We start from the raw sequence: 24,437 nt of genomic DNA, 5'->3' as shown, positions 1-24,437 counted from the left end.
TACAATAGAAAGTAGAAATAAAATTTACAACACAAGAGAACCCGTGTTCAATAGAAACAATTTGTAAGAAAACATTGCTCATTTGTATTTAGCTAAAACGTGAGTGTAAAAACAGACAACCCCAAGTCACATCTTTCATCAAGACAAATGTATCTCTAAAACAGCATCTTAGTAGTAATGCTGTTACGTCCGATCCCAGTACAGTGATCAATGGGTCATAAATTACTATACCCGGCCAATGTGCGCGCGCTTCCGAGTGCCCGGGGGCTTCACGACTCTGATCCTTCCCACCGTGTCAGTTTCTCTGCCCTAGTAGGACAGATGAACGAATAAACGATGGTTCCTGTGTCTCGTGCAAAGAAGGCAGAGCTTTGCAGACTCAATTAGATCCGTTTCTTGTTTTCTCCTGCGCTGGTAGCGGGCGAGCGACGCGGAGGACAGCAGCGACCGTCACAGGGATGTATACCAAACACCGACAGAAAAACGGACGAAATTCATCGACACGATATGCTCTTGTAATGCTATTCGTTTTTCTGTTTAACGGCTTACTGGAAATTGTTGGCGGAAACACTTGGGAAGGAGGTAAGAAAGAGCTTTACCGTAACCCACTTTGAAAGTTCGTGTCTTTAGTCAACCAGTTGCGCGCGGCCGTTAAGTTCTTTCTTTGCGATAAAAACGCATTTTAAACGAGAAATCGGTTCGATGAGTTTTAAATTAATGCATTTATACAGTCGGAATGTAAATATTTGAGCAACAATTAATCACCGGTTTTTCTACCATATAAGGATGGGTTCCTATGTGGTCTGCAATGACTATGCTATGACAAGAAGTCTTTATTCTCAACTGACTGAAATTGCATACTTTAGGACACAGTCAGATGTGATTATAGCTCTGGATTGACTTCAGCAGAAAGTGCGGAGAAATGCTTGATGTTTTATAAGCTACTATAAAATGTTGTATTTGTTCAGCCTCGTGATGACACACAGTTACAGTTACAGACAGACAGTCCTATGTTCAGAGGCGATAAAAAGCAAAACATTTCTATCAGACCACAAATTTGGTCTTAAAAAAGAAGTCAGTCTAGTAGTTGTGCGAAACAATGTGTAACTTGGTCACGCGCAGATGTGTGGGACGATGAGATTCAGCAGTGTCAATCAAAAGCCACTGCAGTTTGATTGATGCTGATGCTGAAGTTGGTTGAGTTCTGTATTAACCACGACGCGGGTACTTTATACAGCATTTCAATAGGGAAAATGTAGTTGAAATATCATAACAGTTTGAAAATCAAACAGATATTTGTCTGAGGACATCAAGTTCACTGCTGCTCCACAAGCCTCGACACGAACTCTTGCACGTTATGCATGTTTGGAAAAGTTGGTACATCTCTCCGAGATTTGAGTTGGGACTTTGGGACTTGCGCTGAGCTGCAGTCTCCATATTGCACGTTATACCTTTAATGCATTTATAACAAGGCTAGTGATATTATCCATGAATGACGACAGCTATTAGCAAGAGCAAATATTCTGCTTGGCCGAGAAACTATTTAAGGAAGCATTGTAAGGATACTTAGAGTTTGTTTATCCGTTTGTGGATTGCCACCGATGCAACTCTGCTAATACAATAAAGTCTGTGCCATATTCCCTGAAGAAAGTGCCTGCAGAGCACAAATTTGGATAAAACGTTTGAAAAATATAGATTTTTTTATAGTTTAAGTAGGCTGAAAGACTTTGGTTCTCTGCACGTAAAATGTGGCCCTGAAACAATCGTGACCTCTGTGCGCTTTGTAAGAAAAATCACAATAATTACATCTATTTGTGGGTCAAACCAAAGGTCGCAAATGGCTCCCTTTGTGAGTTCTCTTTGGATTTCTAAAAGGGCAGTTGTTATGGGTAAAATAAAGTATCTTTTTGAAATTACTTACATTTTGAAGCTAAGGTGTATTTCAAACGTGTAACGCTTCAGAGGATTTTTAAGAGCTTTATAGGCCAATTCACACTGGTCCAACAACAACCAACACAAACAAACCCCAACATTTTTAAGTCTCATCCAACAACTGCCAAAAGAGGTTTCATACTGACCCAACAGACTCGTTTGTTGGAGCAGTGTGAATTGGCCTTTAGAATGTTTATCCGACTTATTACGTAAACTTACGTCTGTATTTAGTTGTGCAAAACAAATGCAAAACAAAATGGCAGCGGCACAGATTTTGATTTGTATATGATTTTTAAATGATGCAGAATTGTTTTTCAAACTATTTAGTTTTGAGCAGAACTCAATCAGAGCAGAGCTCAATATTATTATTCATGACCGTTCCAAATAGGGCAAAAATAGACCATTTAATTCAAAGGACAATTCCTAGAGTTGTAAATGAACATATAAAAATTTTTCTGGATAATTTTTGCACTTAAAGGAATAGTCCATTTTCTTAAAAGAAAAATCCAGATAATCCACTCACCACCATGTCATCCAAAATGTTGATGTCTGTCTTTGTTCAGTCCAGAAGAAATTATGTTCTTTGCAGGATTTTTCTCATTTTAATGGACTTTAATGGACACCAACACTTAACACTTAACTCAACACGTAACAGTTTTTTTTCAACTGAGTATCAAAAGACTCTAAACGATCCCAAACATGGCATAAGGGTCTTATCTAGCGTAACGATTGTCATTTTTGACAAAAAAAAAAATGCACTTTTAAACCACAACTTCTCGTCTTCCCCGGTCCTGAAAGCGTCAGCGTGACCTCACACAGTTGTTGTATGTGGAATGATACTAATTAATGTCTTTGTGTCAGTTTATTGTTTACAATGGTCCGCAAATGTGCGTTTTATATATGTTACATGTGACCTCCCTACGTCACTACGCATTTATGTAGGTCGCGCTGGACCGGACCTAGACGAAAAGTTGTGGTTTAAAAGTGCATTTTTTTTTTCTTGTCGAAAATGACAATCGTTCCGCTAGATGGGACCCTTGTGCCTCGTTTGGGATCGTTTGTGGTCCTTTGAAGCTCCGTTGAAAAAAACTGTTACTTGTGTTGAGTTAAGTGTTAAGTGTTGGTGTCCATTAAAGTCCATTAAAATGAGAAAAATCCTGCAATGTTTTCCTCCAAAAACCTAATTTCTTCTCGACTGAACAAAGAAAGACATCAACATTTTGGATAACATGGTGGTGGGTGAATTGTCTGGATTTTTCTTTTGAGAAAATGGACTATTCCTTAAGTTACATACATTCTATGTAAATCTCAAAGAACAATTTAACATATTATTTCAATGCATTCTTTGGCACCTTTAAACAAATTTAAGTTAAACAGCACAGGTTCACTTAAAAAAATTGTAGACCTACAAAGATTTTTCAAGTAGGAACAGTGGTGGCCGGTGACTTCTTTTCCGAGGGGCGCGAATTCAAAATACTGTATGTGTTTGGAGTGTCGTGTGAGTTGCTTGTCATGTCAAAATGTGTTCATTGCATAATGTGAACCATGTGCATCGTGTGTCTTGTCATAATACGTGCCTGCTGCACAAACGTCGAAAGAATTTATGATAAAAGAGACGCTCACGTTTACGAAATACTCACAAGACCCTTAACACTTAACTAAACTAAACTAAACTAAGACACTTAACAATAAACTCTGATTACACATGAGATTAAGCGAGTATCTGGCAAACGCAAGCGACTCTTTTATCAAAAACCCCTTCAAAGCGTCTGCAGCAGGCTCATATTTTGACATCACGAAAATGAAAAATATTTGTTCAATACATGTCTGTTGGAGTCTGTTGGGTCAGTGTGAAACCCCTGTTGGCAGTTGTTGGATCAAAGTAAATTAGACTTTAGAATGTTGGTGTTTGATGGAGTTGGTTGTTGTTGGACCAGTGTGAATTGGCCTATAAAATTCTTATAAATCGTCTTACACGTTACACGTCTGAAATACACCTTAGCTTGAAAATGTTAGTTGTAACAAGCTTTGCATTGTGTGCCTTCGAAAAAGAAGTCACCGGCCGCCACTGAGTATATTCTGATTCTTATTAATGTTTTCTTATTTTGTGTATACTGAATAAGGTTAGTCTTCAACACATCTTCTTAAAGATTGTTTTGTTGACTGGACTTAGGTATTTAAAGGGGACTTATTGTGAAAATTCACTTTTATAATGTGTGAGAACATCATTAAATATGTGTCAGCAGCGGTTACAATCTCTACCTTATTACCATAGACACTCATAGAGTGAGAACCACATTGAGTCTGCCATTTATATCTTTTTAGCTGTAGCAGCTGGAGTTTTACAGTGGTCTCTGCCAAAGATACATTACTGGTGCTTTTCTTTTGGATAGTATGGCTCGGTACAGCACACCTTTGGGGGGATTTCCACTGTGTACAGTACCAAGTACTTTACTTTTTCTAGTACCATTTCAGTTGAGGTTCCAAGCGAGCAGTACCTATACTAAAACTTGTGTAAACACTGCAGATCACTGATTGGTCAGAGAGAATAGTCACTACTAATGTCATTGCTGAATGCAAGATTAGCATACCCTTGTGCACTGTTAAAGCAACACCAAAAAGTGTTTCCAAAAAAGTTTCAGTGGTTCATCCACTCAAAACAGGGTGAATGCCACTTTCACTTTCGCTTTGCAGCCCTCTATCGGCCAAAACCGCACTAAAGAAGTTTCCAACCGTCGGGTAGTGGTCCTGTAGTTCGAGTGAAAACTACAAAAACTTGCTTTACGGCAGACCTACAAACCAATCAGAGCCAGCTATGCTGCAGTATTTACGACAGTGGTAATGAACAATTATGCTTCTAACCTGTAGGGGGAGCAACGAGCAAAAACTCTTTAGTGTTGCTTTAAGCCCGGAATACACTGCAGGATTTTTGCACTCCTATAAGATCATTACCTTATCACACTGTGCGACATGGATCGTTTAAACTTGCGTACGACAGGCATGTAGACTGTACGATGATGACAAGGAAGCTTCGACGGCTGCGTCACACGTTAGCGCAACGTCACCAGCATACATTCGTAAACAAATACCAGCCCGCAGGTCGTAGCAGCAAACACACTGTGCGGTGATCATGCCGAATTTCTGACACTGTCAGAAAACCTTCGTAGGCTATCTTTGGACTCAAGACCGGGAAAACGGCCGTCTTTGCACCTCTCTTATTGTACGACATAGGACCACCGATGAAGAGCCACGTTCACAGAAATCGCGACGATTGTTTCACGATGGCAATCTTTTGTCTGGGACAGCCAATCATCATGCAGTGTTTCCCAGGCTTTAAAAGGGACATATCTTAAAAATCTGACTTTTTCATGTATAAGTGCTATAATTGGGTCCCCAGTGCTTTTCTGTTAACCTAGAAAATGTGTAAAAGGTCAACCCAGTAACTTAGTTTTGGTAAACCATTCTTTGCAAGCATGTGAAAAAATAGGTAATTGAAATTTGGCTTCCCTTGTGATGTCAGAAGGGGATAATGCTGCCCCTTAATCAGCACTATCCAACCACGACACTGCCATTTAGTGCAGAGATCAGCTCATTTGCATTAAAAAGGCATTTTTGCTTACACCTACAAAGTGATAATTTTAACATGTTATCTAGTATGGGGTATTTTGAGCTAAAACGTTACATACATACTCTGGGGAAACCAAAGATTTATTTGACATCTTAAAAAAAGTCTTGTAAAATATCCCCTTTAAACTAAACAAAGGGATGTTGTCATCTGTTCTTTGTTGTAGAAGTTCCCAAACTCCATTTTAACAATGAAAAACATCCACATGCTGAGAATCAAAAACACAATTCCATTTATATGCTCCGTTGCTCCCGTGTTGTGTGTTTGTTTGTTTGCATCGTATTTATGATGATGTCAGGGGGTAGACCGGCACAACTATAATGATTAGTTCTGTAATTCCATCCCACGTTACTAAACTGCAGTGGAAAAGCAAACCAAGCCAAAGTAAAGTGTGCTGAGCCTAGTGCCCTACTGAAAAATCCAGCTAAGACCAGCATAAGCTGGTGAGCTGGTTTTAGCTGGTCCCCAGCTTGGTTTTAGTTGGTTTTGCTGGTGTAGGAAGCTGGTTTTGCTGGTGTAGCAAGCTGGTCTAGCTGTGTTTTGGTCACATTTTAAGCTGGTCTAGCTGTGTTTTGGTCACATTTTAAGCTGGTCTAGCTGGACTTAGCTGGTCATGCTGGAATACCAGCTGGCCCGCCAGCATGACCAGCTTTGTCATCCTGGGAGGACCAGCATAAACCACCTTAAACCAGCTAAAACCAGCTACCAGCTTATGCTGGTTTTAGCTGGATTTTTCAGTAGGGTGGTGCCGTGTTGTACAATGCACACCTGAGCTGCGTGTGCCATTTTGTTTTTACACATGACTTTGATTTGTTTAATTCAAATTGTTTTCGTGCTCTTTCTGATCTGTGTATTGCGAGTTATAGACAGATCAAAGCCCATTAAGCAGTCCCTCCAGAAAAACGTGATTATGTGATCACATGATTCAATGCATAATAAGCCAAAGTCCGCATATTTATGCAGGGGCCGCATTTTTTCAAATACGCTGTACTTTCGCAGCATAAATTGCAGATTTCCGTGTGCAAAATATGCGGGGCTTGCATGATTTTATAATCCCCGCATTTTCGTAGCAAAAATCACATATATCTGAGCAGAAAGTTGAAAAATGTTGCATTTACTTCACACAAGCACAGCCATGTCCCTTGTTGCCATGGGAACGTTATGATTATGTGACGTGAATATTATTGAAAAGCTGCAAACAGTTTTTGCAAGTTCCCACAATGTTGGCAAGTTTCCGCAATTTCACTGCATAAAATTGCATAAATATGCCATGTATTCCATAGCATTTTTTAGGAAAACATGGCGCAAGATCAAGGATTTTTGCCCGCAACAATCACAAAAAACTCAGCATTTTTCTGGAAGGATTGATTAAGCTTTCTGTTGCTCTGAATGATAAAAGGGTTTGACAGCACAATCCAACTTTATTACCTTCCAAGATATACAATATAATGATGCTTACTCACTTAACAATCAAGAACATAATAATTGTCCAGTTTAAAGGAATAGTCTACTCATTTTCAATTTTAAAATATGTTATTACCTTAACTAAGAATTGATACATCCCTCTATCATCTGTGTGCATGCACGTAAGCGCTGGAGCGCGCTGCGACGCTTCGATAGCATTTAGCTTAGCCCCATTCATTCAATGGTACCATTTAGAGATAAAGTTAGAAGTGACTAAACACATCAACGTTTTTCCTATTTAAGACGAGTAGTTATACGAGCAAGTTTGGTGGTACAAAATAAAACGTAGCGCTTTTCTAAGCGGATTTAAAAGAGGAACTACACTTTACGGCGCAATAGCACCTCCGGGAGCACCTCGACTCGCCTGAAAAGTCCGCTCCCCTTCTCACTCTCATAATGGGAGAGGGAGGGTGTTACTGCGCCAAGTCGAAGTACTCCCAAAAGTGCTATTACGCCATAAAATATAGTTCCTCTTTTAAATCCGCTTAGAAAAGCGCTACGTTTTATTTTGTACCTCCAAACTTGCTCATATAACTACTCGTCTTAAATAAGAAAAACGTTGATGTGTTTGGTCACTTCTAACTTTATCTCTAAATGGTACAATTGAATGAATGGGGCTAAGCTAAATGCTATCGAAGCGTCGCAGCGCGCTCCAGCGCTTACGTGCATGCACACAGATGATAGAGGGATGTATCAACAATTCTTAGTTAAGGTAATAACATATTTTAATATTGAAAATGAGTAGACTATTCCTTTAATTTGTCTATTTATTTTACGTTGCACTAGCATTGTGTTGTTGAACAAGCGTTGTGTTCCCCACATTATTTTTTTTTGCCTGTGAGAAGTATTTAAACTTTGTCTAAGCTTAAATGTTTTAATTTTTGCTGGGTTGTCAAATATAGGCATTTTCTAGATTAATTTAAACCAGCGGTTTGTCCACATTTGACTCGACCGTGGGTTGAAACAACCTATCATTTTTTTGGAGCGTGTACTGTTTGTGAAAGAATGATTTGATAGCTTTAGCAAATATTAAATAAGACAAATGCTGCAAGAGAATAATAGCTGTGTCGAATCAAATACAAACTTACCTACAGTACAAGATTTTTCTCATGGAAGAAGAACCAGGTTTATTCTTTGCAGACTTATTTGAAATATGCACATAATAGCACAGGAGGTATAAATAAGGCAAGCTTTTCGCAGCGGTCTACCCACAGTGCTTTGTGCTCGCCGCAGCTGCATGGGTTAGTTATAGTGCCATTATTCATTTATACGCCTTATGTTTATGTGATGAGAAGAAAGATGGATGACTTTGGATTTCATCAGTATGTCTAAAAAGCTTCTTGTTCCTGGAATGTTCCATTAGTCCCTGGACTACAGTTTTTCTATCAAGATAATGACTTTTCATAAATTGGCTCACACAATAGATAATGGTTGTTTTTCTTCGTACAAGCTAGTTGTGTGATTATGGATTCTTATTATAACGCTATCATCTTTTTTTCGAGAAGCAGGCCCAGTGTATGCCACTATAAACCCTCGTTTCATTATGTATTGTAAATACCGCATATTTCTCAAATGTTCCTGGGGTATTCTTTCTGTGTATTAAAAGATTTTACAAGAGCATTTCCAACGGTTGTGGTGAAATTTACACAAGTGTCCTCCATCAGCTAGAGAGCATCATAAAGTTTTCTTTTTTTGTCTGATAAAGGCATAAGATTTGTCCATGTATCACAGCGCAGGTTGAAATGAACACTTGCCCTCCTACACAAGGAACATTCATGGCATTTGAAAAAAAAAGATTAGAGGCTGTATGAGTCAGATTGCATTATGAATTGACATTCTCAGGTTGCATATAATGAGAAAGAAAGATTGCATGTATATATGTGTGTGTGTGTGAGAGAGAGATAGATAGACAAATTAAAGAGACAAAAGTAATCAGAGAATAAATCAGATGGACAAAGAGCCGCAAACAGAGATAGGGACCATGGCAGAGCTGTTAGTAGAAAGGTATGGGAGGAGTTTGCCTGTGTTGTTAAGAGCTGTCACTGTAGATGGCAGTCCCTGTTGTGCTTTGTGATTGCATTTGGTTTAAACTGCACCCTGGAAACAGTGATAGAAACAGTTTCATTCAAACCGATCTATCTCTGTTTTTTCTGTCTGTCTCTCTCTCTCTCGTACACTCACTAGGTGCAAAAAGAGAAGCGATTTCCCACACAGAAGCAACGTTCAATCTTGTGCCAGCTTATCTCTCTCGCACACACACGTGCACGCACACACAATCTCAGTTCGTAAACTGCACCCTGCTGCACCTTTTTGATTGGCCTGGACTTACAAAATTGCAGATGCTTTCTGTATCGGATATTGACATGTTTTTACCTTTTTATACGAGTCCCTGTCTCTCAGCAATAGTCTGTAGATTGGTCAATCATACAGATGAGGGCTGTGGTGTCTGTGAAAGTCCTCACGCAGCCGCTGCGATAGTCTGATAAATCAGCCGGGCCAATTAAAAGACCAATATTTAGCCATTTTGACATTATCTGCATCAGCTGAAACTGTTTGCCTGCTTGGCCTATTAGCAGAAGTGTTCGTTTTTGCATTCTTGTTTCACTTCCACAAACTTCCACGTGACATCATTACCAATAAGCTATTTCTACAATTTAAATATTTTTTCCTGAGTACCAAAAAGCAGAACCGATAAGGGCGGAGCTTTTAAAGCTCCTGTTCTTTCTGTGTTTTTAAAGCTTTAATTGTGTTTACAGTGCGCAATATAACATGTGTCCATGTTTCACGTGTAAAAAAGCTGTATTTTTCACACAGTTTACTTATCTGTATAGCGCTGTTTTCACTGTCCTAAAAACAGGCTGATGTCTTCCTTATTCAAAGAACTCCCTCCTTCAGAAATACGTAACGAGTTCTGATTGTGTAGCTTGTTTAGTGTGCTGTGATTCGATAGCAGCTTAGCTTAGCAGAGCCTGGTGACTAACGTATTCCTGTGGGCGGAGTTTAGTCAAAAAACTGTTTTACTGACGTCATTAAAGCAGGAAATAGAGGGCTGTAGTCCAAACTTGCCGTTTGCTGTAGGCTTTGAAAGAGGAATTCCATTGAAGAAAATATATCGCCTGGCAGTGAACTTTGAGCTTTATCATTTTACAGGTATTATTTATGCTCTTATAGCAACATTATACACTAACTAGGGTTTAAAAATGGGATCGGGAAGAACATGACCCTTATAGTACAGAGTTTTGGATGGTACCCATACCTAGTGTCGCTTGTCTCTTTCATGTTAGGAACCATTCCAATTCTGCTTGTCCTAGTAACATTTGTAAAAAATAAATAAACGTCCTTTCAGTAAATGTGCATTCACATTATAAGCGACTTTATTGCTGTGTGTCCCTCGTCTCTTTCAGAAGAGGTGTTTCTATATCTGGTTGTCATAAACAAATAAGTAACGTCCACTCCAGTAGCTGACAAGAAACAGATGACGTGAACTCCACTGCTTTGTTCTCATTGGTAGTCGCTCCTGAAAGTCACTCATAATTTGCATAAAGTTAAACATTTTACAACTTTGTCGTGCAATTGGACACGCCTCATCCAGTCGCCAGCAGTCACTGTCGCTCGTGTCGCTGGAAGTCGCCAAGCTTACTTGAAATAAATGAGATTGCGTCGCTCTGCTACTGCTAGTCGCTGCTAGTCTAAATGCAGCTAAACTGACGAGATGACGTGAATAGCTTTACTTCAACTGCTAGTCGTCCCAAAAGTCACTTATCATTTGCATACATTTTTTCCAACTATGTCATATAGCTGGACACGCCGTCTTCCTGTAGCCAATGGTCACTGTCGCTTTTGTCGTCAGAAGTCAGCAAGCTTCCATTTAAAAGTTTGCTTTATGAGCTAATCACACCAAAAGCGCTTTAAACGCTTGGAAATGCGTTTTAATTTTTTTTTAAAAAAGAGCAGTGCGATGTGGCTTTTTATATTGCTAGGCAACCACAGAGTCAGCTGTCTTGTCAATCAAATATTGAAGCGTGAGCTCTCTTTTGCTATTAACTGTCATATTAACAGAAAGTTTAAATGGAGGGCGCTTGCTCTGACCTTGTTTGAGGGTGAGAGGTGCACAAACACGCAGGAGAGAGTGAGCAAGTGAAGTCCGGTTCTTCAAAGCAACTGTAAACTTTCCTCCCACAACGTAAGGCCTCATTCGATTGGACAATGGAAATACGCGAATGACATCTGGCGCATTTCCGCTTTCCACTCTCAGCGCTTTTTAAAAAATGCGTGCTTCGACCCGCGGCACAAATCGCAAAGCGTTTGGCGCATATATACAGCGCGCATACACTCACTGCCCATAGAATACCATTCAAAAAAGGCGCCTGGAACTGTCATAAACGTGTTTGGTGTGATTGGACCCTTAAGGGGATCGCACACCGGCCGCGCAGCTCAGCGCCGCGCAGCTCAGCGCCGTGCAGCGCCGCGCCGTTCTAAAAAAATCGAACACATTGTTTTCTATGAGTATACGCACACCAGCACCGCCAGGTGCCGCCTGTCCGCTCCGCCCAGCTGTGACTCAGGAAGTTGCTCAAATCCCTGTCACGCCACACAGCGCCACTCACATAGTTTAACATTAAATAACATCATATTTGTCCCAAATCATTAACAATTAACATTGGCTGCTAACGTATATTTTGCATTTTGAAGTAGATGCTATCTGACGAAGCTTGCGCTATTAAATGTGCACTTCCGGTTTACAATACCTCCGAGTTGTCCTAGACTCGACGCTGAGCTGCGCGGCCGGTGTGCGATCCCCTTTACTCTGCCGCTGCTAGTTGCTGGCCTTATGCTTGGAGCTTTAGTTTCTGTATATTAATTAATTAATATCTAAAAAAATATTTTAACGTCAATAAAATTATCAACCCTTAACAATTCAGATTTTAAAGCTTTTTAATTTAATAATTATTTTGTTCATTTGTATTATGCAGGTTAAGTGTTAACTTTAGGAATTATTTTTTCATTGGCTTTCATTTAAAGAAACTGTATTGGTTAAATGTTAATTTTAAATACCCTTTTCATATGTTTCCACCTTTCTCTTATTTGCAGAAGCGGCATGAAATCATAATTGTATTGTTTTTTTCTCTATTTGTATTCTGTTCTCACCTAGTGATCGATATATAATCTTAACATTAGTGTTGCTTCATGTATCTTATGTGCTGTCATTGTGATGTACATTTATCGTATTTAGGAAACAGTATGGATGAAACCTGCCTTGTCAACTGGTGCAATATTTGACATTTTAAAGCTGATATCCAATGTGTCTGTTACATCCAGTCTGTCACAACATCAGGGCAGCCCTCAACCTTGTACATACTGCTGCTTATGAGGCATACAAGGAATCCTGTGTGGATGTTATAGAATATGACTTTCAATATTGGCATTCAGTTAAAAGCACTGTTGTTGAATAGTCATTTCCTCCTTGGGTTCATAAGTTTAAACTCCAGACATAAGTGAAAACATGCCTTAGTGGCGTATGTGGCACTCTAAGTGTACCCTGGATTCCAGTCTAATAAATTTTTTTAACTGTTTTTCTTTCAATAACATTTAATTGTGCATGGGTCACAGTGAGAATTTTGAATACATTGAACCAAAGTGATGTGGTAGCGACGATGCTGTTTTGATTTCTTTAAAGGCGGAGTGCACAATGTTTGAAAGCCAATGTTGATATTTGAAATCACCTATACAAACACGCCCCTACCCCAATAGTAGGGATGCTCCGATCGATCGGCCGCAGATCGGTATAGGCCGATAATGGCATTAAATGACTCGATCGGTCCTCGTTAAATTTGCCGATCTCGTGAACCGATCTTTCTGTTTACTTTTGTCATCATATGGCTCCTCAATGCGGCTGCAGTTAGAGACAATTTTTACGCAGTGAGAGCATTTTTATAACCCGTGGCTCACGAGCGACGTGCAGATTTGCATTTCTCTCTTTGCCTTTACAGAGATATGTGTATTTTCTATGAGGACGCGGTCCGATCCTAACAGCACGACCCGTCTTCACATCCCCATCAAACATACAACATACAACACATATCTATCGCGGACAATTGCATCCTCATGTCAAAAGTTTATTATTTGCATGCGTTTTAAAGTTTTGAGCGTTTAAACTTTCATTTTCCTCACAGCTGCTCTCATCTGCATACACCTGCCGCGCGCACACAAAGCAGCCTGTCATCAGTGCACGTGAGCGATCTCTGTCAAGTCTTAAAGTTGCAGTAACCTAATTCATCTCTCAATAAAATCACTCTCTGCTCTTCACTAAAGAACTGTTGTACTTCATACGAATGCGTGTATATTTAATTCATACAGTAAAGACTGTTAACTGTTTTATTTTCATTCGTTTTTACAGACATAAGCCTTTTTAAAGGCATATTAAATTTCTCTTTGCAGAAGAAATATTTGTTATGCTAATTTATTTGATTCTCTATTAAAACAATAATATACCTAATTACTGCAAGTAATATAACAAAGGCAACATCTGTGGTTTTACTTTATCTAGAAAATTTTTTAAAAGTTACAGTCATCAAAGAGCTTGCATATCAGCTTGAAAAATCGGTATCGGCATTGGTATCGGCCGATCACGAAGACAACAAATCGGTGATCGGTATCGGCCTGCAAAAATCCTGATCGGAGCATCCCTACCCAATAGAACCTGGAGCTTCTTTTAAAAGACCCGCCCCACACATACGCAACCCGGCAAGGATGTCGGTCAGTAAACACGCTCCTTACTGCTGATTGGCTATAAATGTGTTTTGGTAGTCGGCCCGTCTCCTTTTCCAAAGCGTTTTTCAAACATTGTGCACTCCGCCTTTAAATGTCCTTTTCTTTCTTTGTTTTTGAAGCTTTGATTGTGCCTACACATAGATATGTACAATAGATGTCGCTTTGGCTACGGCAGTTCATTGGACCGAATGCGTCAAATAGAGCCACCATCTTGAAACAGGGGAGCCCCGCATCAGCGACATTGTAGGCAATGGTGTAACGGAAATAAAATCACCATAAATCTTCATGAATGGGATTTTCTTGGTTTTAGTTCGGTTCGTTTCAACAGTCAGACATGTATTTAGCATTGAGTCCAGAAAAAAAGCTTTGAATTTGATATTAGAAAATCTACTTTTTCTAACTATAATGCATAGTGCTAGTAGGCCTAACATCCATACGCAGCACAAAAGTCCGGCATCGTACATGAATTGAAGTACAGGCGGAGATAGCAGCTTTACCTAGCTACTTTCTATGACATGACCCCTGTTCCAAGATGGCGGCGGTTTTGACGCATGCTTAGAACCCCAAAGCGATATCTAGTGTATCTATGGTGTCTACAGTGCGCAATATAACGTGTTTATGTTTCACGTGTAAAAAAACAATGTTTTCACTGTCCTAAAAACGGGCCGATGTCTTCCTTGTTCTATGAAGTCCCTCCTTTAGAAATATGTAATGAGTTCAGATTGTGTAGCTTGTTTAGTGTGTTGTGATTCGACAGCAGCTTAGCTTAGCAGTGCGGTTTGAGCTTAGCTGGCGACTGACTATAAAAACTCTTATATTGACGTCATTCAATCCAGTCGGGAAGTAGAGGGCTGTAGTAAAAAACAGCTGTTCGCTGTAGGCTTTGAAAGGGGATTTCTGTTAAAGGTGCAGTGTGAAAATTTTAGCGGCATCTAGGGGTGAGTTTGCGAATTGCAACCAACGGCTTAGTCCAGTGCTCACCTCTTGCTTTTGAAACACATAGAGAAGCTACGGTAGCCGCCACCGGACAAACATGTCATCGTTGAAGACAACTTAGTTAAAAAAATTTCCGTTAAGTGCTTCTGTAGAAAAATGGCGGCACAAAATGGCAACTTCCATGTAAGGGGACCCATGGTGTATGTAGATAAAAAGGTCTCGTTTTAAGGTAATAAACACATAATGGTTCATTATGAAAGGTCTTTATACACCCCTGATAATATAGTTTTGTATATTATTTTGCATTTCTGTCAAGAGATCCTTCTAAAAAATTACACACTGCACCTTTAAAGAAAATATATCACCTGGCAGTGAACTTTGAGCTTGATCATTTTGCAGGTATTTTTAATGCTCTAACAGCAACATTACACACTAAAGTTTGAAAAATGGGAAGAACGGGACCTTTAATGTATTCATCCATGTGACTACACAGTACAGTACATGCTTACATTTTTAGCAAAATCGTACCAAACATAAATTATTATTATAAGCTTACCATTATTTTTATATATACATGCTCAATCACAGATTTGTATTTATTTTGTTCAAAGTTTTTACAGATTGTTGCTTTTTAATTATTTTCAATAAATCATTTTTTTTTTTTTTGCATTTGGGAGGAAATTTTTTGCTCTATATAACACCATAATGTCTTATATATAAAAAGATATATTTAATACTTCCAGTAAAATGTACAGCCTGCAATGCATCAAAAGAAATTGATTGGATTTTCTTTAGTTTAATAAGCCTTAAAAAAATGAAGAAAACAAAAGGAAGGGAGGAAAAAAGAAAGTGAATTGAAACTTTCTTCTCCTCATATTTCTCTTAGGGCCCCTTCCTTAAAAGCTTGGTAATAGTGGAAGTGAAAAGTGGGGCGGTTTGGGAACCCTCATGGCAGCTAAATGACTAGACGGATAGATAATTGTCAACCATAGAAAGGTCAATTTCACTCAGTTTGAAGAGCAACTGCCCTCAAGCCGACTCCGGCCTTCTTAGATCATTCTTTGGGAACAATGTCCTACGCTGGCTTGCAGCTAATGCCTTCTCTAAACCTATTCGTTTTGGAAAATGGTTTTCTCAAGAGGGCTATCATCTCTGTTGATGGATTCTCTGGATTTATGTTGTGCAGACAACCTACTGATTATTTTAAGTCCCAGAACACTAACTTGGCTTTGATGATGTTTATTGTGAAAAAGAAGTGCGTACCGCCAGAATAGACTTTGCAATGCATTACATTATGATTGACAAGCCACAGCCATTTAGATCAAACTGACTGTAGACGAGACAGATATTTTAGCATTAGAAAAGATGAGACCATTACAATTCGGAGATGGAAAAGAAAATTGAAAAACTGTATAACGAGCATGCCAACACACTCCATCCTCGATCAATTCTATCTCTTCCTTTTATCACATCATATTTTATAAACTCCAGCCATAACTGGATGTGGCGGGGTCAGTAATGATCTTATTTTTTCACATTTGTGTGCATGACAGCTCTGTGTGAGACCCCAAATGTGATGGTTCAAGCTGAAAGGGAATGCTTACAGTTTTATGTTGTCTTTGAGGAGGAACAAAGATACATCTATAAATCTAAATTTCATGCTTATACTGTTGAAGAGAAACACAATCCATTGCATCATGCTGTCAATCACTGAGTGAAATGTTTCATTTTATCGTAAACTTCAGAGAAACAGATTTAATAATGTGCCATGGGATTTTTATGTGTATAATTGTGTCTATATCTGTCATTTCACAGATCAGAACAGCACTAAAACAACGTGTATTAAACAAATCACAGTTATATAAATTACACTGACCGTCAAAAGGTGTATTGAAGAGGTTTTGCTTATAAATGCAAAATAAAGTAATGTGAACTTGAGATTTTTATACTGTTATTAAACTGCATAGTATGCGCTGCAAACGCTCTCCCCATGCGCTGCTCACGCAATGCATACACACTGCTCACGATTGCGATGTGAAACCGGCGTAAAAAACTGAACGTTATGTAAAATATAATCTTGATGTCTTTACTGTTGACTACCTGTAAGTAATGTCAAAGATTGAAATGATAGTGAAATTAATGGTTTAAACTAAACTTTGATGCTCCTAATCTAATTGATTATGAGACTTTAGCCTGAATTATATAGGCAGGGTCACACATAAACAGCCAGGTTTACAACTGTAGTCAACTAACACCTAACCAGCGCTGACATGGCAAACGGAAGTGGCTGGTTAGGACACAAAGCTTGTAATTATAGCCACTAAATTGGGGGCCCAGAGGGGTTTAAATCATGTGAATGAAAGCTGAGACTTATTAAATGATTTATGAGACTGATTATTCCTCTTTATAAAGAGTGATTGAGAGAGAATAATAGTCTGACCCAGTGGCCATTTCAGTCAGTCTCACTAGAATTGATTAACTTAATGCCGTAAGGCCCATATTGCCAAACCTATACTGCATTTGTTACACGGCCATATTCAACCTATATGTGACTCTGGACACAAAACCAGTCATAAGCAGGTATATTTGAAGAGTTTGGTTCCAAAACGCAATAAATGCATTTTGACAAATTTCGGTAAAAACGTGTTTTCTATACCAAGAAAGTGACAAGATGAAAACCACTATTTTCTGGTACAAACTTTCACATAGCATCTTTAGGTTATAATAACAAAACAAATTCAAATCCATAATTTGAATTTCAAATGTTTAATTTTAAAAACGGATTATTTTGCCACAAAATGCAATAAAGTTTTTTTTCCAAAATGCTATAAATCTATTCAATATATATATAAATGTGCATTCATATTTGCCATTTTATATTCATTTAGTTGACTAGTGGTTTACACTGAATAAAAAAAATAAACATTAATGGCATTAATCAAAACACTTACTTTGTCATATTAAGAATACTGTCATTGCTGCGGTTATACTTGGGAAGTTTCAAAGCAATGTTTTTGGTCTTGCTTGATTTTTGTTGGCTTCGCATAAAATAATGGAAAGTTTTTCATAAGATCCCCTAGAGTCAATGTGGAGAAGCTTGATGCTGTCAGGAGAACAAGCAACCGTCATTTTCCGTCTCCCGAGTGCCTCTCGCATAAATTATTAGATGTTGATGGCTTACGTTTCTTTCCCAATCACAGAAAACCACCACAGGTTTATCAATGCCATCAAAGTATTATTTTGTTTTTGTTTGTTTGTTGATCATGAAGTACAAGATGAGGAAAACTTGGAGTCCGTGTACTCAACGCGCCGCCATTGTTTATTTACAATGCGTGGAATGGTGTGCTGTAATTTGTGGAGCGAATTTATTTCATTCTGCAGAAAAGGGGGAGTGGCGTTTATTGCGTTTTGGGAAAAAAGATGACAGAATAACACGGCGGATATTGCATTTTGCATAAAATTAAGATTTAACTTTTAAATACTGACCTGATATAATACTGATTTTGGCAATAACCCTTTTTTATGCCGTTTATTGTGTTTTGGAACCAACCTCTTAATTTGTACTTGTAGCAAATAGCCAACAATTCATTGTATGGGTCAGAAAAAATATTTTTCATGCCAATAATCATTAGGATACTAAGTAAAAATCATGTTCCATGAAGATATTTCTAACCAGTCTCCTGAGGTTGCGTATAAATAGCGTGTAAAACTCGTGCAATGCATACGCCAGATTCCACTTTGGCGCGCATGTGATATGCAGGTCCTTCCCAATCACTTGAGCGGTGCGTCTTTTTTTGTCGTTTTATTTATTGGTTTCTCAATTTTTTTCTGTTTTTTAAACCATTTTCGCTTGGGTTTAGGGTTAGATTTTAGATTTGCTTAATGAGGTTATTTAATATACAGGTTTCTCCATGTTTTTGTCCATATTTAAGCCATGGTCGCTTGGAGTTGGGGTTAGAGTTGGGGTTTGGATGTCATTTTTATATAACAAAAAGTTGTTCTAACCCCTAAACCCAAGCGAAAATGGTAAAAAATAGCAAAAAACTTTAGAAACCAATAAATAAAACGACAAAAAAAGATGCCCCGTTTAAGTGAATGGGAAGGACTTGCGTATCATTTGCACGCTAAAGTGGAATGTGGCGTATGTATTGCACGAGTTTTACACTTCGTGCTATTTATATGCATTTTCAGGAGACTGGGCTAGATAAATTCGTAAAAAAATTGTAAATTTCGTACCGGAAATATATCAGAACTGTATTACTCATTAATAATATGTGTTGCAAAAGACACTTTTAAAGGCATTTTTCTCAATATTTAGATTTTTTGCATCCTTAGATTCCAGATTATTTTTAAATTGTTTTTATAAAAGCATGTATTGGGCAACCCAACACAAAGAAAAAATCTTGAAATGATATGTGATCCTGGACCACAAATAACTTTAACAGTACAGTTAACTTTAGTGTTAGTTAGTTTTATATAGACGGTTTCAGCAGTACCACACATAAACCAGCGGTTTTTGTGGTCAACACGTAACTTTCAGTAAACGCCGCTAAGAATAAATAACAACAAAGTACTTTAAACATAGTTTATTTATATAACAAGCAAAATAAACAACACGTAGATTACCTAGGAAACCAAAACATTTGCTATTTTCAACAAGGTATTTGTTCAAGAGTTCAGTTAAGCAACTAGTCAGACCATTAAGAACCTGAAACCAGAAGTAAAGTTCGGACCAAACGCGGATTACATCACCGCACGTGCGTCCAACGGTCTATATAGTAAACAGAAGGAAATGGCGGGCCGACATATAGATTTTCATTTGTTGAAGAAATTGGATATAAAACCACTAATAATGAAAAAGACATTTAAGCTTAGTTGTCTCAAACTAATGGATAATACTGAGACTGAAAGGTCAGTTAACTACAATTCCCTGTGGTTATTTTAGTGTGTTTCTGTTTTTCAGTGGAGGGCAAGGGGCAGAGAGTGACGGCACACTGGATTTCTCACCGAACCAAACAGCAGGAGTATGGAACAGAATTTAAGGTAATCATAATAAAACAAACATGTTGCCCATGAAATATTAACCAGTTCATTATTACAGACTTTATGATACGACACTGAACAATAAGGTGACATTTAGTTAGTGTAGTAAAGACACATTTTCTTTGTATTAAAAGTTACATTTTCCAAGCACATTTGTAAAAGTAAGCAAGAATGGATGTAGCCAACAAGCTATTATGACAATTTGAAACAATTATATGATTCGATAAATTTGTTTCATAATCTTTCTTACAAACTGCTCATGATGATGAGAACGGCGGTTAGGTTTAAGGATGGGGCTTTACACTACGTACAAATTTTTGTTTTCATACATGCAAAATCACCAACTCATAAATGTAATCAAACTCTTCCCCAATGTTTTGTTTACCATGGCAAAAGTTTTTAATAATGATCTGTAAAATGATACATAGTGATCGTAGTGCTGTTTTTTTGTTTTTCTTTCTAATGGTAGCTCGGTAAGTGTCTTCTATACAGGTCCATTGGGTCACTAGGATGATGATGATGATGATGCAGTTCTTCATTTTTGTAGCCGCAGTGGCACCATCGGTGCCTGAAAGCAGGTCACTGATAAACACCTCAGGGAGCTTTGTTTGTGTTTTCTGAGTCATGAAAGCTTGCAGGGGAACTGTGCTGGTGCTTTTTGATTCTCATGCGATAAGGAAGGGCTGAATCCAAAACAGATCTGTTATTTTGCACATCACGGATCACTTTTAGCTATCGTGATTTTTATCCATCAAAATTCTATTGAAAAACCAACCACTTGTTGAAAACCTATGAAAAAGTCCCAGTGGTCACCATTTCAACTCTAATTGAACTTCCTCAGTGTCGTACTCTTGTGTTGTTGTATTTCTTATACTGTAATACACACCCACGCACGATTGTGCACTCATCTCAGACATCCACTGAATCTGATTTCTCTTCGAAGCTTCTCTGTCGTATTGACATCTGCGCTCAGTCTCGAACTCGATGCCCTGTGGACACGTCTAACGTGCCTGGTTGTTGTGAAAGGCTGAGACTGTCTGGAAATGTCAAGCCAAATGTCTCGACCCAATCCAATCAAGCCGGCATGAGAGCAATAATGAAAAAACAATAATACACACATCACACTACATGTGCACATATTGTGTATTTTTAGCTGGTGGGTTTTGCCACTATAACGTGTTGCATGATTGTCTTTGATAAATCAATTATGGATGTCAGGTCTGGTGTATGCTACTCGCATAAAAGTTTATTTATGTTTGGCTCAGAATGGAGACGTGTTATTTATTATTGTGGGATGTGCTTTCATGCTATGGCATGGCTCTTGAGTTTTGAATCTGCTGTTGTGGATGAATTTCATTGTTCCTGACTATTGATGTGGTGGCAGATTATTGATATTTAAGTCCAAGGGGTGTAAATCAGGAAATTTCGTCACGATACAATATGATTGATTTTCTCAATGATGTAGTATTTGCCAATACCTAAGAAAATTCTTTGATAGAATTTAAATTCGATTCAGGAGTATATTGATCGATTTACTGATATTTAAGACAGCAGACTAGGGATGCACCGAATTCAGATTTTTTGGGTTCGGCCGAATACCGAATCCACCTCGCATCCTTATTCCATTAACACAGTAAAACACATTAATGAAGTAAACAACGTCCACAGCCGTGTATTTTTCATTTTATTTAATTTTAACTGTATAAAAAAGGATAGGCAACATTATGCCAGGTTGACAAGTTAGAAAAACTATTTTGACAATTACCATAAGCCTATGCATAATGAAAGCGATGCGTTGCGACACACTCGTTTTTCCAGGTGCGTCCGCGAAATGTGAACCACCCCTAAGGCTCACAGAAAGAAAAAGCTCATCACCACGTCAGAACCTGATGTGTGAAATCAACGGCTGTGTGACGTCGACCAGCGTAGCGCAAGCCTAGGGTTCGGTTTGCTGGGAAAAAAATCTAGGATTCGGCCGAACCCGTCAAAGAGCCCAGTATTCGGCCGAATCCTGGATTCGATGCATCCCTACAGCAGACACAACGTTTTCTGTGTCTGTGTCTTTTCACTGCTTCCACACTTAATTGTTGCATCCCAATCTGATGCGCACACACAGACAGTTTTGTCAGTAAACAAAAATCCATGCTTGGTGGGAATGCATAGACGGCGGTTACGTAAATGTAGAGAGTTATGAGTGAGTTAAAGGCGGGGTGCATGATCTCTGAAAGCCAATGATGATATTTGAAATCACCTAAACAAACACGCCCCTACCCCAATAGAATCTGGACTTTCTTTTGATAGACCGGGCCCACACATACGCAAACCCAGGCAACGATGTTGGTAAGTAGACATAGACACGCCCCTTACTGCTGATTGTGTTTTGGTAGTCGGCCTGACTCTCTTTTCCAAGTGTTTTTTTTTATCTAAAAAGTTTTATTTAACTGGAGCATTGTGGTTTGCAGAAAGCACTCCACTACCACTCCATCACGAGCACAACTCATGTTAACGGCCCAAAATGCAACCACGGTTGTCATAAAACTCATTTAATAGTTGGGGGAGCTATAAACATAAAATTTCTCAAGAGTACATTTTTGGGGAAAAACAAATATCACAGACAAAATTGTACTTGTAAGGATATGTGTACACGAAGGAAACCATAATATTCTTCTTTAAAACCATTTTTTAAGTTGTTTACAATCAAGCCATGGAATTTGAACTAAGCTTTAAAGGTGCAGTATGTAGATTTTAACGGCATCTAGCAGTGAGATTGCAACCAATGACTTAGTCCACCATTCACCGAAACGCATAGAGAGAGGTAGCCGCCACAGGACAAACAAGTTGTCGTCTAAGACAAAATACAGTAGTGACAAAACACGCTCTGTAAGGCAGTTTGTCCATTTAGGGCTACTGTAGAAACATGGCAGCACAAAATGGCGACTTCCATGTAAGCGGACATGCTCATTATAAGTTAATAAAAACAATATGGTTTATTATGTGAGGTTTTTATACACTACTAATAATATAGTTATGTATATTATATCGCATTTCTGTCAATAGATCCTTCTAAAAGTTACACTTTGCACCTTTAAGCATAATGATTGTTAAAGGTGCAGTGTGTAACTTTTAGAAAGATCTCTTGAGAGACATGCAATACATAACTTTATTTTCAGCGATGTATAAAGATATAGAGCCCTATTTTAACGATCTAAGCGCATTGTCTAAAGCGCACAGCGCAACGTCTAAATGGGCATATCCGAAAGCACTTTTGCTAATTTAACGACGGGAAAAATAGTTTGTGCGCTGAGCGCATGGTCGTAAAGGGTTGGTCCAATTTTTTTAATGATTAATGGTAGTATTTTGGGCGTAACGTGCAATAAACCAGTGAGAGTCTCAGCTCTCATCCCCTTTAAAAACCTGTTGCGCTGGCGCTATGTCTAATCCCTATTTAGATAACGGACTTTGTAGATTGAAAAACTAAACGGTGGAAGAAGATCCCCAGTTTAAGATTAATGTTAAATAATTGTGTTGTTTTTCACTTGTATTGAAATTGTTCTTTTTTCATTAAAACCTTTAAAACCCGTTTTCTTTTAGTCATGGAAGTAAAAAAGCAGGCTTTTAATTGCTTTAAATGTATGGCTATCCAATATCATCAAAAAATAATTTACAAGTATGTAAGAAAAGGTTTGTACTCTAAAAATACTTTATTTGTAACAAACAGGAGATAAAGAATTTACAAACGGCCCTCCGCAAGGTTCAGCACTTGGACAGCGTCAGTTTTTTTAAGCATTACTTAAAAATGTTTCTCATCCCACCATATCCGCAGGTACAGAGTCATCATATACAATAAATCCGTGAGGTAGCATTTAAAAAACATTTAAAAACAGATGTATTTGTTTAAAGCAAAGCATTTATTTACTTACCAGGCTACAGGTGAAGCAGTTTTTTGTGCCTTCTAACGTTTCATAATTAGTCCTCATTTATGTCCAAGAGACTCAATAATAATCTTTTACATTCAATCCTTTAATCTTTCATATTTAAAAGCGTTTTGTGCTGCTGCGCATTCATGTTTGTGTTAAGCAAACCCGCGTTGTCGTCCCGTTTAGGCGCATATTACTAATGCGCTCTTTAAATAACAAAAAAATATATTGCGCCATTGACTTTAGACTTTAGACCAGGTTTTTGTTGGTCAATGGCGTAGTCTAGAAGGTTAGTGGTTCAATCCCCGGCTCCACCTGTCCAAGTGTCGAGGTGTCCTTGAGCAAGACACCTATCCTCAGCTGCTCCCAACGAGCTGGATGGCGCCTTGCATGGCTGACACTGCCGTCGGTGTATGAATGTGTGAGTTAATGGGTGAATGTGAGGCAAATTTTAAAGCGCTTTGGATGGTCATTGGTCTATAAAAGCGCTATATAAATGCAGTCCATTTACCAAATTTCTCCATAGAGCGAACACGTAGTGAGGAGTAAGTGAGGAGGGAGGGAGCGATAAGCGAGAATTGGTAAACTTGGAGCAGAGCTGGAGCGTTGTGGTTATGATATGCATTACGCATGGAGCAGGAATTCTTGTTGCTTTGCTCCACTCACATACTATGATTATATTGTTGGACATTTGATTGATGCATTGATGCTAATCGATCTATTGTTACACCCCTAGTATGTCCAGACTG

The 24,437-nt window shown here is 38.5% G+C and overlaps 1 protein-coding gene across 1 annotated transcript in view; it reads left to right on the top strand.

Moving 5' to 3' along the window:
• Positions 1 to 233: 233 nt before the first annotated feature.
• Positions 234 to 24,437, top strand: part of adam19a (ADAM metallopeptidase domain 19a) — a 125,796-nt gene continuing 101,592 nt past the window's right edge. The window contains exons 1-2 of the mRNA XM_055211459.2: positions 234 to 582; positions 19,692 to 19,771. Coding sequence (XP_055067434.2) covers positions 459 to 582; positions 19,692 to 19,771 — 204 coding nt within the window. The 5' untranslated portion in view covers positions 234 to 458. The remainder of the gene's footprint in view (positions 583 to 19,691; positions 19,772 to 24,437) is intronic.

The sequence above is a fragment of the Misgurnus anguillicaudatus genome, chromosome 21, assembly GCF_027580225.2.
Source record: "Misgurnus anguillicaudatus chromosome 21, ASM2758022v2, whole genome shotgun sequence".
Taxonomy (NCBI): domain Eukaryota; kingdom Metazoa; phylum Chordata; class Actinopteri; order Cypriniformes; family Cobitidae; genus Misgurnus; species Misgurnus anguillicaudatus.
This window is presented reverse-complemented; position numbering and strand designations above follow the sequence as displayed.